General features: G+C 35.9%; 1 protein-coding gene across 1 annotated transcript in view; it reads left to right on the top strand.

Moving 5' to 3' along the window:
* Positions 1-8,862, top strand: part of pwn (calcium-binding EGF-like domain-containing protein pawn) — a 53,133-nt gene extending 44,271 nt beyond the window's left edge. The window contains exons 12-16 of the mRNA XM_023159050.2: positions 1-217; positions 851-976; positions 2,772-2,952; positions 5,730-6,017; positions 8,544-8,862. Of these exons, the coding sequence (XP_023014818.2) occupies positions 1-217; positions 851-976; positions 2,772-2,952; positions 5,730-6,017; positions 8,544-8,660 (929 nt within the window). The 3' untranslated portion in view covers positions 8,661-8,862. The remainder of the gene's footprint in view (positions 218-850; positions 977-2,771; positions 2,953-5,729; positions 6,018-8,543) is intronic.
* Positions 8,863-15,084: the final 6,222 nt, after the last annotated feature.

The following is a 15,084-nucleotide window of genomic DNA, read 5'->3' as shown; positions in this document are numbered from 1 at the left end:
ACTTGGACGAATGTTCGTCTCCGGATCTTCACGACTGTCACTCTTTGGCGACTTGTGTCAACGTCTTCGGCAGCTTCCGCTGTGAATGTGCTACTGGGTTTCGTGACCCTTGGGCCGACAATAAACATCGAGCTGGAAGACATTGTGAACAATGCTCTCCACAACACTGCAACAACAGAGGGGAATGCAGGTACCAGAACGGCCAAGAAGTATGCGTGTAAGTAGAATTGTAGTAGAATTGGGGTAGAATCTAAGCCTTAGGATTGAGTGGGGAATGGGAAGAAATACCAGCGTGGTCCAAACAGAACTGGCTGGTAACCAGGAAAGGAATTTCTGGCAAAAACGTAACAACCTGCACTGACAGCAGCCAAGACCTATTAGCCTTGAACAGAAAACGTCTTACCTCAGGGCTAGTACTAGAGTGTCATCAATATTTAGCCAAAGCCTCTCTAGCTAATAACATTATCCTGGAGTGGGTTAAAGGGCACGACAGGAGTAAAGGTAATCGCATTGCCGTAATCTGGGGTTTTTATCTCCTTATTCGCCGCAAAACGCCATCTTTTCAGGGGCCCCTTCAATCGTGGAGACAGGAAAAAGTCGCAGGTTGCCAAATCTGGTTGATATGGTGGCTGAGGCATGATTGCGGTGTTGGTTTTGCCCAAAAAAGTATGAACAAGCAGCAATGACTAGTGAGAAGGTGCATTAATTGTTGAATTTGATCACACTATATATTCGGGAATGGAAAGTTCATGAGTTCTGCGCAGTATGAGATAATTCAGTGTGAAGTATTTGTTGTAATTGTTAGTCATATTTTTAACTAGAAATATTTTCAATGTCCATATTTTTGCAGCTGTTCCGGAAATTATTATGGCACGCAGTGCGAGCTGGATGGAGAAGTATTGGGGGTAGCCATAGGAGCCAGTATTGCTGCAATTATAATCATTGGATTGACGTTGGTCTGTCTGGTGATGTGGAGGTGAGATTTTGTGGCAATAACGCTGAAAATGCACGATAGATGAGGTCAATAATTCAAATGTTCAAATTTGTCTTCAGTTCCTACTATTTTGAGTAGTTTTTGTAGATTGAAATCGAAACTATACTTCAAAGTGTCGATGAAGTTTAAGACTGAAGAAAACAATTGTTTCGAAGTGAAAAAGCGAAACCATTGTTCGTGAAATCATATCCTAACGTACAGTTGAAAAGCGGAGGAAATCTGTGCCCGCTGGAAGTAAAATAATGAGGGCGAAAGATACGAAAGATGAAACCTAACCTCAAAAAAGTTGTTTATTACTGAATTTAATCCTCAACCAAGAAAATACTGGTTTATATTCTACGAATTAAGGTGGATACTTACGTCAAAGTGATCTCCACGAAAATAAAGCTGAATACTGGGCAATATTCCCGTTGAATCTCGTCTTGCAGGTTCAAGTCACAAATTTCTTGTTGTTTTTTTGTATGGGACGAACACAAATAACTTGTGCGGAGTTTTGATTGATGCATAAACACACTGAGGAACTGCACACAACCGATACACTTTCGAATTCATATTTAATAACGGTTATTACCAAATTTATGAAAGAAATTCCAGTGTTTACATGTACTCTAATCTAACGTGACGTCACAAACGACGACATGACACTGAACTGTTATTTTTCGCGAAAATATAATATACAGGGTGTTAATTAAGTATGTACCATAATTTTAACAGACGATTCTTTAGGCAATTTTAAGACGAAATGTTTATATTCCTTCGTTCTCAAGATACAGGGTGTTAAAATAAAAATAAAAAAAATTATTCATAAATGTCTTGAATATTCTTTACCTAATTTTGTTGTAATTTGGCAATGTTATTTATAACATCAAGGAGCTAATTCAGCCCGAACGTGATTCAATTTATTAAGTCCAGTGGCGTCTCGAGCGGGATTTCAACGAATATTTTTGACTTAAAAATGTACGCCATTGAATTTTGTGCAATTTTTATTATTCTTTTAGATCAAGAAATTACAAATACAACTTTTTTGTCTCCTGAATTTTTTTCGTATCTTGCTTAGTTTTTAAGAAAAAACAAGTCGACCTAATTGCATATCCCTGGACCTCACAAGGAATAATATGGGGAATTGAATGTTTCTTTGAAAAATGCAAAATTTAATGATGCGGCGGCTGGACGGTTGTATTGAAGCCGAAGAAGGCCATTTCCAACACTTAATTTAGTGCAATTCGTTAGTCTAGATGTTAATGTTATGTAAAATTTGTTGTTATTGTTACATAGTTAGTAATGAAAAATTGTAAAAATAATAATTTCCAAAAGAAACATTTAATTCTCCATATTATTCCTTGTGAGGTCCAGGGATATGCAATTAGGTCGGTTTTTTTTCTTAAAAACTAAGCGAAAAAAATTCGGGAGACAAAAAAGTTGTATTCCTAATTGCTGAATCCAAAGGAATAATGATAATTGCACAAAAGTCAGTGGCGTATATTTTTAAGTCAAAAATAGTCGTTCAAATCCTGCTCGAGACGCCACTGGACTTAATAAAAAGTGAATCACGTTCGTTCTAAATTAGCTCCTTGATGTTATAAATATCATTGCCGAATTACAACAAAATTAGGTAAAGGATATTTAAGATATTTACGAATAACTTTTTTTTTATTACATACTTCATTAACTCCCTGTATGTTGTAGTTTTAATAAATTTTTCAACATAGTATTACGGTTGGACACTGGCTGTGAAAGCCTGCTCACCATTTTGATATTATTATTATTATTTTCACAGTCGTCGGTGGAGTAGAGAACACAAGGCGGCGGTTGGCAGTCCTGTCTTCGGATATATGGCCACGGCTAGCAACACAGTGAAAACTCCAGTCGTGGGGGCTCCGCCGTACCAGTTGACTCTGGAGGACCGTTTGAGATGGGCGCAGATTGCTGATGTTATGGCCCAGGCCAACCATTACGCGGTAATATTTGTATTCATGAATTTCAGAAAGTTACTGTGGGTAGAGGTGTGAATATCCTGTCAAATTTCAAAGGAGCATTTGCTTTCGTATAATTCAATGTTTTTAAGTGTTGGAAGATTGGTCGTGTTACGCCTATTTCCAGAAAGTGCAACACAAATTTTTCAAATAATTATATAGACCAGTCGATTTGCTATGAGGACAGACAATTCCGCTATCTGCTTGAATAAGTTTGTTGGGGTTAGAATAGATACCAATATATCTTGGCTACTTCTCAAAAGCTAGGAACACTGTTTCGAACCAGAAAACTACACACCTCAGCAACTATTGATGCTTTATAAAGCTCAAATCAGACCATTTCTGAAGTATCGTTCTCATGTATGGAGCTCCATCACTAAGCATACTCTGAAGATGCTGGATTTTGTATAATTCAATGTGCATATACAGGGTGGGTCATCGAAAACTTGACATGGTGGTTTTGGGTACTAATCTTGCAAATCCGAAAAAACGCTCAGACAGGGCGATTTTTATTGGAAGTTGGACAGTTTTTCTCCCCATTTACAGCATCGTCACTTCAACCATGGAGTAGAGGGGTGAACAACCCTTGGAGCCCGTGTTAGGAATCACACGTAAAAAGGTAAGACCTCGTAAGTTCTTAGCTCCCCCTAGTTTCTCAACTTCTGAGAGTTGTCGTTCGTATGGGAGCGACAGCTGATAAACGGAAAAACAGATTTAGAAAAAAACAGATTAAAAAAAACAAATTTGAATTTTAATAGGATACTGGGGGCGAGTTGCACATCGTTGGAGATCTTGGAATTCTCTAAACAATGGTGTACATTTTTTTGAATTTGGACGTATTTAAAAGAGTTCTTTACGATAATTAACTTCTCCAATATTGTTAATAGCAACAAATTGTTGTATGGCACTGCTCAGTTGGAATGTATTTGAAACTCTTCCATTTGTTTCTTACGCTACTTTTTTATTAATTTTTCAGTTCTTCTCTGATGAGAGGACTATAGTCTATCCATTCCCAATTGGAACGGCAATAAAAATAAGAGTACAGTCATAAACAGTTTTTGTCTGTGGCCCCTAGTCGCCCAAATAGTTAGTGAACGTGCCATCAAATGTAGTTCGGCTAGCTGAACTGGCTGAATACTAATTTTTTGTCCGTTTCACAATATTTCTTTATCAGTGCCGTGTGTTCGTGGGGTTAGGCGAGGTAGTGAGTGGTTTTGCAAACCGATTTTTGAAAACTTTTTTAGAGATCAATTACCCTTATACCAAACTGATATTTTTGCACTCGACGCGCGTTTCGCTAACAAGGTTAGCATCTTCAGGAGAAGCAAATTGATACTGAATCTAAAGACAAGGGTTAGCTGTAGCTGTTTATATACCTGAAGTTTTTTGGTCCGATGTGGACTTTGTTTGTTAAATGATGACTATCCTAATTGATTTCTCGATAATTAACTAGTGGAACCACTACCTGCAAATTAATTTGTCAACAATAGATTAAAAAGCGGACAAATTAATTGCAACAATAGATTAAAAAGCGGCATTTGTTTCTGGGGTGTCACGAAATAGCATTCGGCATATTTTGAAAATCCACAAAATGCATCCTAACAAGATCGAATTAACGCAAGAACTGAATGAAGATGATTTCAATCGACGCTTGCAATTTTGCGAGTTGATTAGTGAACGAGCGGTGGAAAATCCACATTTTGTTTTCAACACTTGCTTCAGTGAATGTTCTTTTTTCCTAAATGGCACAGTTAATCGCCATAATTGTCGCTATTGGGCTGATTCAAATCCTCACATTTCAAGTGCATACTCAACGTCCACATTGTTTTTAGAAAGCAATTCAATCGGACAAATGTATCTGGAGCTTCTGGAAGATACTATCAATCCCTTTATCTCTGATATTATCGAAAATGGCCACATTTATCGGGTGGATCTGTTAATATTTCAACTGGATTGGGAGGCGGGGCACTATTGAATGGCCACCACGATCACCAGACCTTTCGCCGTTAAATTTTTTTGTGGGGTCATTTGAAAAGCAGAATTTACTGTAGTTCTCTTGCATGACAAATGAATGTCGCCAAATCACTCCAGAAATGCTCCACAATGTTCGAGAACGTTTTCAGCAGAATCTCTATTATTGCATGGAAGCTGGAAATGCCCATTTTGAGCTTATGTTAACATTAGAATAAAGTAAGTAGCTTCAACTCTAAATTTGGTATGGTTCACTTGAATTAAAAAGAAAACACCGTGGTTTGAAGAATTTCAAGATCTTTCTAACTGTGACTCGCCCCCAGTTCCCTATTAAAATTCCAAGGGTTGTTCACCCCTCTGCTCCAGGGTTGAAGTGACGACGCTGTAAATGGGGAAAAACTGCCCCCCTCCCAATAAAAACCTACCAGTCTGAGCGTTTTAAGGATTTACCAGATCAGTACCCAAAACCTCCATGTCTAGTTTTCGTTAAATCACTCCAGAAATGCTCCACAATGTTCGAGAACGTTTTCAGCAGAATCTCTATTATTAATCTCCTGTTAAAGTAGTTGTTTCGAAAGAATGTTTTTCAATGAAAGTAATTGTTTCGGGAGAGCTTGTTCTATCAGTTTGTATTCGAAACTCACTTCTTCACATGATCTACTCATTTTTGTGAAGAGTTCAGCTTGAGATTGATTGCTGTCTTCCTTTCTTTGGAAAATTCCAAAATGTTTCTGTACCAACCTAACCTTTCTTTCCCAAAAATATATTCATATCTCTGATATATTTGCCAGCCGGAACCAGGCCACCCTGCTCCCACTAGACCATCCTCTGCTATGTTCGGCTATCCGAGCCTACCCATGGGCACCTTACAGCACCACCACCACGGCCATGGTACTCTTCCTCCCGTTCCAATGCCCAGACTGAACCTGCAGGCACAGCTGGCCGGAAGGGCGGCCAGTATACATGGCATGCGCCCTTTTGACAATTCCAGCTCCAGCGAGGAAGAAGACAAGGCTGATCTGTTGGGTAGGAACTTCCAGGTGCCCAGACCCAAGAGTAGGAGCAATGCTTCGATAGCGGTGAGTGGAAAAAAATCGATAATTTGGGGGTAAAAATGTGATTTTTTCTGTTCAACCTAACCTCCTTTTCAATTGATTTCATCATTCACATTTGGGAAATAGGATTGTTACAATCAATGGCATTTTTGAGTAGTTACGATGAGATAGATTTATGATTCATGAAGGGCAATATCCCCATCTATCATATCTTCAATTTTATAAGCATTCCTCATGTGAATATGATATGATTGAATCGATAAAATTACTCGAAAAACTCGGGCGCAAATGGTTATGATGAGATTCCAAATAATCTTCTGGAACAATGTGCTAATGATTTCAAAATTGCCAATGTTTCCATCTATTCCTGAAATTTGTATGAAAACTCCAGAAAAGGTAATTAGCTTTCTGGTGTATCAAAATCATTCTATCTAATGATAATAATAACAACTTATTTTTCCCAAGAAACATACAATGTTTATAGCAGGTAAAAAAATAATAATTCAAAAAATTATGACATAACTAGGTACGAACGGAGCACACTAAAAAAAGATAAATCAGAACGGAAACTTGAAAAAATATAAGTATACATACATACAGCGTGACTCACGGTCGATGGTAGGTTAGACGTTTCTGGAAAACGCAAAGCATGATTTTTCTGAAAATTCCACCTCTCACATTTCCTTACCTGTTCTATCGATCTGAAATATTTTCAGCATTGCGGCGTTACCACTTCTATCAAAAAGTCCTAGCAATTATATTTTTTTAAATGAAACACCCCGTATATTGATACATTTTTGGAATCGCTTTAGTATTTTAATACTTTTTTGTTGATAATGTCCTATACCTATCTCTATCTGTTTTCGAGATACAAAATAAATTGTGCTAAATATGGTCCAAAACATAGCCCTAATTGAAATTAAGTACATCAGTACTCTCAATTCATGAAAAGTTCATATTTTGATGATAGTTTGGACAAACCCGAAATATTCGAATAACACCAAGAAATCGACTCCATATCATACAGGGTGTGCTAAAATTACTATTATTTCCATTGTGCATAAAAGTAGTCGAAAGTTCATTTTTTCAAATGAAACCCCCTGTATATTACTCGATAAATTGAAAGATGGTGGAAAATGCTTCAAGATGTCCCTATACCTAAATCGTCAAGTTTTCTCAATAAAGTCACTTCCTGAATTAACACCAATGAACGAGAGGAAGTTTGTAAGGTTACAAAATAATTTCCTTAACTATGGCTCAAAGTTTCGAGGGAACAACTGTACAAAAAATCAGTCATTTCTAGGTGAAAAGTAAGATTTTGTGGACTAAAACATGTGAAAGTACAGAAATATTAATTTTGATTTCTTGTTCACTAGTTCCATTGTAAATTGAAATGGTGTCATCAACAAACATCTGTAAATTATCAAATAAATTTCCTGTAGCCAAATAATCAAAATATATAAGAAACAAAACAGGTCAAAGAACTGATCCTTGCGGTACCCCACATATTATTTTTTTTGAACTGATTATGTCACCAATATACCTACATTATGTACTATTTTCAGAAGAATTTCATGGTCCACAGTATCAAATGCTTTCTGTTATAGTAAATCTAAATGAGCTGCTAAAACGTAAGACTTAATACTGCCCGCAGGTACAGGCGAACATACAAAATAGATAAAGAAATTGAATACCAAAGAAAATGTCAAAGGAATTCACCTTGGTGGTTATCAAACAACAACTAGATGTTTTGGTAACAGAAAACACTTCCTAAACTTTTGAACTGAGGTTTCAAAATGATTAAATAGTGAAAGAATTTTTTTATCGATTTGACAATTCTCCATAGCTTTTGTGTTTCCCATAATTAGCAAATTCATATCAAGAACTTTTTATCAAAGCTTCATATGGACATCTCAAAGTACTGACTTTTCAGATTATGATTTCCATTTTGTTTTCTCTCTGTTTTAATTTCCATTACATTACAACATAATCATTCGAAAATATGGTAAGTAACAAAAAACCAGTGATCAAAAATCAACAATTGTTCTCTTTCTCTATGATCAACAAACAAATCAACGGGATTAACAAGGAATAAGAGAACTAAAATGCTCCTGATTGTAGAATACATACTTGTGGTTTATTTATAGATAAACTATACGCTATGGCGTGAGGAGAACTAATCACAAATTGATAAAATCATATATGCTGAATAGAATCCAACAAGTTGTTCTTGAGAAAGCTGTAGGTGAATCACGAATTATCCAGCAAGGTGTCACCCAAGGATCTATACTTGGACCGCTTCTTTCTCAAATTTACAGATGATTTGATATGTCGCAGTTCATGTGGTGATATATGAAGATGATTCAGATTTAATTTTCACAGAAAAATATATCATGTTCACAGACTCACATAGACACCACATATAGATACACTCTGCGAAAAACTACGTAAATCCTGTTATGCGTTGGAATTTTTGTTCTGCGATATTGAAATCTTGTTCAATCTGTGAAAAGGAATTTAGAACTGTATTCTCTAATATTTGTTTTTCAGAATCAAAGTGGCATCTACTATGACGTAGACTACGAGCAAAATGAGGCTTACAAACAAGCCGGAGGAATACCTTTGAGCACTTACAATGTTGGCAGACAGCCGTTTTTCAGGAATTGAAGTCAAACACCCAGTACTTGTAAATAATTAGAATTGTAAAAATCAGGTTATGAACTCTGTTCTAGAATTATTCTTGTTATTTTAGTTTATTCCAATATAATACCTAAGGTTTATATTTATTTCTAAATTATTCAATTTTCACGATTTGTATTTTGTACCCCATTTATTGTGTATTGACAAAATATTTATTCTGCGAATTATACTTTTTTTCTTTATTCAATATTTGTTGGATGAACTGTATATATACATTATAGTTTTTTGTACTTAAATTGAGCATTGTTATCAATAAAATATAACTAAATGTATTCGAGTTCATTTTTTAACAAATACATTTATTTTTACTAAATATTAATACACTCATCGATGAAATACAAATGATTATGAAGAAAAATCGTGAATTCAACAAATCCTTCAATCCACTATAATAACCCAGAATATGTCAAAGACCTTCAAAGACCAAAAATGTATGTTGTGTGAATGAAAATAAAAATTTTGGGGGGTTAAAATGAGGGTTTGCCTTCAAGAGCCAACTGTTTCATAGATTATCGATATTAGAAAAATGAAAAACTGTTCAACATCATCTCAAATTTCAATAGAAAATTGTGAAAAAGTGATTTTTTGTTTTTAATTTGTTTTCGCGAAATAGACATGAAATTATTGAAAATTCAAAAATGAGACAGACATTTTCCAATTGTAAGGAGTATATTTTTAAGAGAGATTATTTTCTACTTCATCTTCATACAAAAAAAAATGGGAATCTTCATTCCATTCTTTGGAAGATTTTCACATTTTTTTCCAAATATTCATAATTTTGAAAAATAACAGAATTTCAAGACGAGTTTCAACGATTTTTTCAATTCCAATACTAGACGGAGGTCATTAAAACATTGAAAAATGCCTATTTTGCATTTATCTATACAGCTTATGGTTTATTTTTCTTTATACCTATCAAAATTGAGGAAAACTGAAAAAATCCACATTCTACAGTGTTTCATATTTTTTATCACCTTCGTATATGGTTGATTAAACTTCAATACAAATCAAATAACGAAATTATGTTGATCCCAAAACATAATTTGTAATGTTCTATAAATAACGCTTTCATTTAGAAAAAAATCGATGTTTCCTGTTCATATTTGTTTTTTCGTGACCAACATGTCAGAAAGATTAGTTTTTATTCCAAGTTTCTTCATTTGGAACCCAATTTGAAAAAACTTCAGAGGCACTCTGAATCCAGTGGCGTAGTGATTTTATCAATAAAAAAAATCGCTAATAAAAAATTCCGATTTTCGACTAAGAAAAAATATAGTGGTATGCCCTGAAACTTTAATAAATATGTCAAATTTTGTCCCACGGTAGACCTTTTAGTACTTGACATTTGAAAAAAAAATTATTAAAATCGATTCACAACTTTGAATTTTAGGGGGGTGTTTCCATTAAAAATGGGTCACACTGTATAACAACACTTACATAATGAACAAAATATGTCCCAACTATTCAATGGTCAAATGGTCAATTTTTGAAAAATTTAATATTGAAGTGGCTTTCAAAACTGCCGGTACATATTAACAAGTTTTGGGCACTCAGAAAAACAAAAGTCTAGTATTGCGACAACAAAGTATGTCGGTCAAACTGAGCGGACTGTAATAAATTGTTTCAAGAAACACGTATCACACACAATAATTACGTAATAATTCGGGGAAATTTTTGTCATTATCATAATGATAATTGTTGATAGAGATACGATAACAAAGTGTTGAAATTAATAGTAGCAATTATTTGATTACCATGACCATTACTATATTTTTTTTATAATTGAGCCCAACTGCACTGGTCCACAAAGTTCTGAAGAAATTCTAAATTTTGAGATTTAATCGAATAAATCAACAACTACATTTTGAATACTTGTTGAGATACGTATGACTCCCGAACATTGAGTAAATAAATGTGTGTCAATAAGTGTCAGTCAATATTACAAATGAAGAAATTATCTGAAAATTTGTCCGAAATGAGGGTATCTTTATTGCCATACCATCCCATTATTTTGAAATTTTTTGGGATCGGTATTGGGATTGGTATTTAATGTGTTATTTCAAATGAACTATGGTAATCACATGCGGGCCCCTGCCATTGATAGCATAACCATCTTCAGTGTTACGACCGTGATATTAATAGCAGAAGTTGATCGAAACATAATTCAGCTCAGTCAGCCGCAATTACCAAAATTAACGAATTAAAGTTTAAATTGCTACCGCAAACACCCTACTCGCCAGATTTAGCCTTCTTGGATTATTTTCTGTTCCCAAATTTGAAAATAGTTGATTTCGTTGTAACTGAATGTCAATATCAGCTGGATTAACAGGCCAAAATAACGTAACAAACGACTTCGAAAGATTTATGACCAAATTTATTTTTTCAGATATCTCTTCAATTTGAAGCAGGTTTTCATTTATTTTATGTTGTGATTTGATTCAAAAAAGTTGTGAATTTCCATTCGAAAACCTAACGTGGCAATATTGCTCAACCTGAATATACGTACGTTCGTAAACGTACCAAAACATTGAAATGATCTCTTCTCAAATTAAAACAGTCCTGAGCTCCAGTAGAAAATCGAAAATGAAACACACATGATTTTGCCTAACAAAGAAAGCTGCGAAATTAAACAAGCACTTACCGTTTCAGAGGTTTTGTCTTCTTCAGAAGTCTTCAGGATTGGATAACATTTGATGATACTTTCAGTTGTTTCCATGGTTCACTTTATTTTCAAACGTCCTCGTTATCCCTATTCCTCAAGGCTGTTGCTTCAGATTGATTCTGATTCTCTTACATAGGCGGATCTTCTTCCATTCACTCAAAGCCGTTTTTGGAAAAACAATCTATATATCATAACTTTGAAATCGCTGACATTTGTGAGCCGGAAAGACCCTGTTGATAATGTCACAGCTACCTTCGATATTATAACCATGACATCGGAACATCGGAAAATATTCAAGATCAATGGATGGGTTTTGGTTTTTTGGCTGGAAGCTTAGGAAGACTGTTGCGGAAGAAGAATATTTATGAATACTTTATTTTTCGTTGAATCTGTTTCATCTGATTTGATTCCTTTGTATGTTTAATTCTGATGAAAAGTCAGTTGGCTAAATAAAAAATTATAACTTGAGCAGTTGTCAGTCATAAAAATAATATAGATTATGTGATCTATATAATGAAAATATAACTTCTGTGAGATAGATAAGCGTGTATAAAACTTGGACAATGCATGTGAAATGAAGAAGAAACAGAAAGTAGAAGAGAAACAGAAGTAGGAAACGGAAAATATTTGAAGACATCAAAATCCAAAAAGAGTTCACAAAAAATAGAGGGGCTGAAAGGTATTTTGGAACTGAAAAACGCAGAACTAGAGGTAAGCGGTTAGAATTCGAGTTATAGAAAGTAGAAATAGGTTATTCTGATTCAGAAAACACTAAAAGTCTAGAAATATATCATGTTCAATATTGGGAAAATGAAATACCAACAAGAAAGCTAACTGATTCAGGTGATCCGTCCGATAAATGTTTTTTCTTTTAGTAGGGATGAAAAAGCGTAGTCGAGTCAATTTGCGGGGTCTATGGATGAAAATAAAGTTGACATTTTTTAGATAAAAGGGAAAATATAGCGAAATCAAACAGTTTTCTCCGTGGAAAAGCCAGAGAAAGTGTGGAATCTGTTTTGTCGTTCACTTTGGAAGTAAATAAAGTAATTTCAATTTTCGAGAGACGTTTTGGGAGACCGAAAATGATGTGAATGACTCAATTAACAGAATCCAAAAATTCCAAACTATTATAGATTCTATTATAGATTCCTGCTCAGACTCCAACAAATTGAATCAGCAATTTATCGAGTCTTCATATAAATATTAATATAAATGAGAATTTCGAATGTTTCTGTACCTACATTCTGTTCGAATTTCAAAAAATTAATACAAATGAGACTTAAAATTTTCAAAATTTTGTTCAACAATGAAATATAGTCGATGTTTTTCAAATTCGCAGACTTCTAGACCTACGGCTCGTCCTAGAATTTTGTCTACTCCAAAAAAATAGAAGTTACTTTTTTTCGCAGCATCTTAATCAACTTCTTCAAAATATATGTGTTATTTTGTCCGAGGCTGGACAATTTATTCAAATCATCCTATGTGGATGTACCGTCATCGAACCGTGGAATACCTCTACAAAACCTAACAGTTACTCACACAGAATGACGGATACCTATAATAGCTTTTGAAATTACCTACCAATTTCATTCGAAAAGAATGTATACGTTATCTTTATGGCTATCCCAGCCCATAATGTGGCAATTCAGTTTTTTCCGGAGGTAGAAAATCTAATTCCAATACTACGAATAATTATCTAATTTATTTGAATGTAATGAAATATTCGGAGATTTCACGGGATTGGACAGGTGCGGTTTCAGCCTATTTGTTACATAGAATTCTAACTTCGAGCCAGTTAGAACAAAAACAATATTTTACACTGATTTCGTGATTAACGTCAGTGACGTGTTTGAAACTGCCAAAAATAAAGGATATATAACATAACACGTTCTGTCAAACATGTTATGTGATTTTTACAATGGATAGGAATACCGAACAGAGAATTTGTCTAAGATTTTGCATTGCTGATGGAATTTCGCGTGTCAAAGCGCAAAAAATGTTGCATAAGACTAACGGTGGATACAATTCAAGAAAAACACGTGCATATGAGTGGTACAGTGTATTCAAACGCGGTTGAGATGTGGTAAAAGATTTGCCTCACTCTGGTTTGCCGAATGAAGTCAATATCGCTAAACTAAAGCAAATGGCGACATACCCACTCGATAAAATTTCTCTTTGTATTTATATTCTGAACCCGGATGTCACGCAGGTAGCTATAGCTATAGCTATAGCTGCATTCGTGGTCATGTTAGATGTAGCCTGGGAATTCTAGGTATTCTAACTGGAACCACAAGTGTGCGGTTGGCTCCTGTTGTTGACTCCGTGCATATGTGTTGTTTTCTGCTTTCGGCAAACAAGTGTTGCCCATCTTTACACTTGGCTGCACCGCGCTGATGAGGCCAATAGCCAGAAACACGTGTCCGCGGTTTGCCCCACTTTTGGAGTGTTGTGTCCACTAATTGTTTCATTTCTGATTTTTATATCATACCCACTCGATAAATCTCCATTTGTATTTATATTCTGGACCCGGATGTCACGCAGGTAGCTATATCTGCATACGTGGTCATGTTAGATGTAGCCTGGGAATTCTAGGTCTTCTAACTGGAACTACAAATGTGCGGTTGGCTTCTGTTGTTGACTCCGTGCGTATGTGTTGTTTCCTGCTTTCGGCAAACAAGTGTTGCCCATCTTTACACTTGGCTGCACCGCGCTGATGAGGCTAATAGCCAGAAACACGTGTCCGCGGTTTGCCCCACTTTTGGAGTGTTGTGTCCACTAATTGTTTCATTTCTGATTTTTATATCATACCCACTCGATAAATCTCCATTTGTATTTATATTCTGGACCCGGATGTCACGCAGGTAGCTATAGCTGCCTACGTGGTCATGTTAGATGTAGCCTGGGAATTCTAGGTCTTCTAACTGGAACCACAAATGTGCGGTTGGCTCCTGTTGTTGACTCCATGCATATGTGTTATTTTCTGCTTTCGGCAAACAAGTGTTGCCCATCTTTACACTTGGCTGCACCGCGCTGATGAGGCCAATAGCCAGAAACACGTGTCCGCGGTTGCCCCACTTTTGGAGTGTTGTGTCCACTAATTGTTTCATTTCTGATTTTTATATCATACCCACTCGATAAATCTCCATTTGTATTTATATTCTGGACCCGGATGTCACGCAGGTAGCTATATCTGCATACGTGGTCATGTTAGATGTAGCCTGGGAATTCTAGGTCTTCTAACTGGAACTACAAATGTGCGGTTGGCTTCTGTTGTTGACTCCGTGCGTATGTGTTGTTTTCTGCTTTCGGCAAACAAGTGTTGCCCATCTTTACACTTGGCTGCACCGCGCTGATGAGGCTAATAGCCAGAAACACGTGTCCGCGGTTTGACCCACTTTTGGAGTGTTGTGTCCACTAATTGTTTCATTTCTGATTTTTATATCATACCCACTCGATAAATCTCCATTTGTATTTATATTCTGGACCCGGATGTCACGCAGGTAGCTATAGCTGCATACGTGGTCATGTTAGATGTAGCCTGGGAATTCTAGGTCTTCTAACTGGAACTACAAATGTGCGGTTGGCTTCTGTTGTTGACTCCGTGCGTATGTGTTGTTTTCTGCTTTCGGCAAACAAGTGTTGCCCATCTTTACACTTGGCTGCACCGCGCTGATGAGGCCAATAGCCAGAAACACGTGTCCGCGGTTCGCCCTACTTCTGGAGTGTTGT

The sequence above is a fragment of the Leptinotarsa decemlineata genome, unplaced genomic scaffold (assembly GCF_025532065.1).
Source record: "Leptinotarsa decemlineata unplaced genomic scaffold, Ldec_3_MD MMD2_tig00026282_RagTag_RagTag, whole genome shotgun sequence".
In the NCBI taxonomy this organism is placed as follows: Eukaryota; Metazoa; Arthropoda; class Insecta; order Coleoptera; family Chrysomelidae; genus Leptinotarsa; species Leptinotarsa decemlineata.
This window is presented reverse-complemented; position numbering and strand designations above follow the sequence as displayed.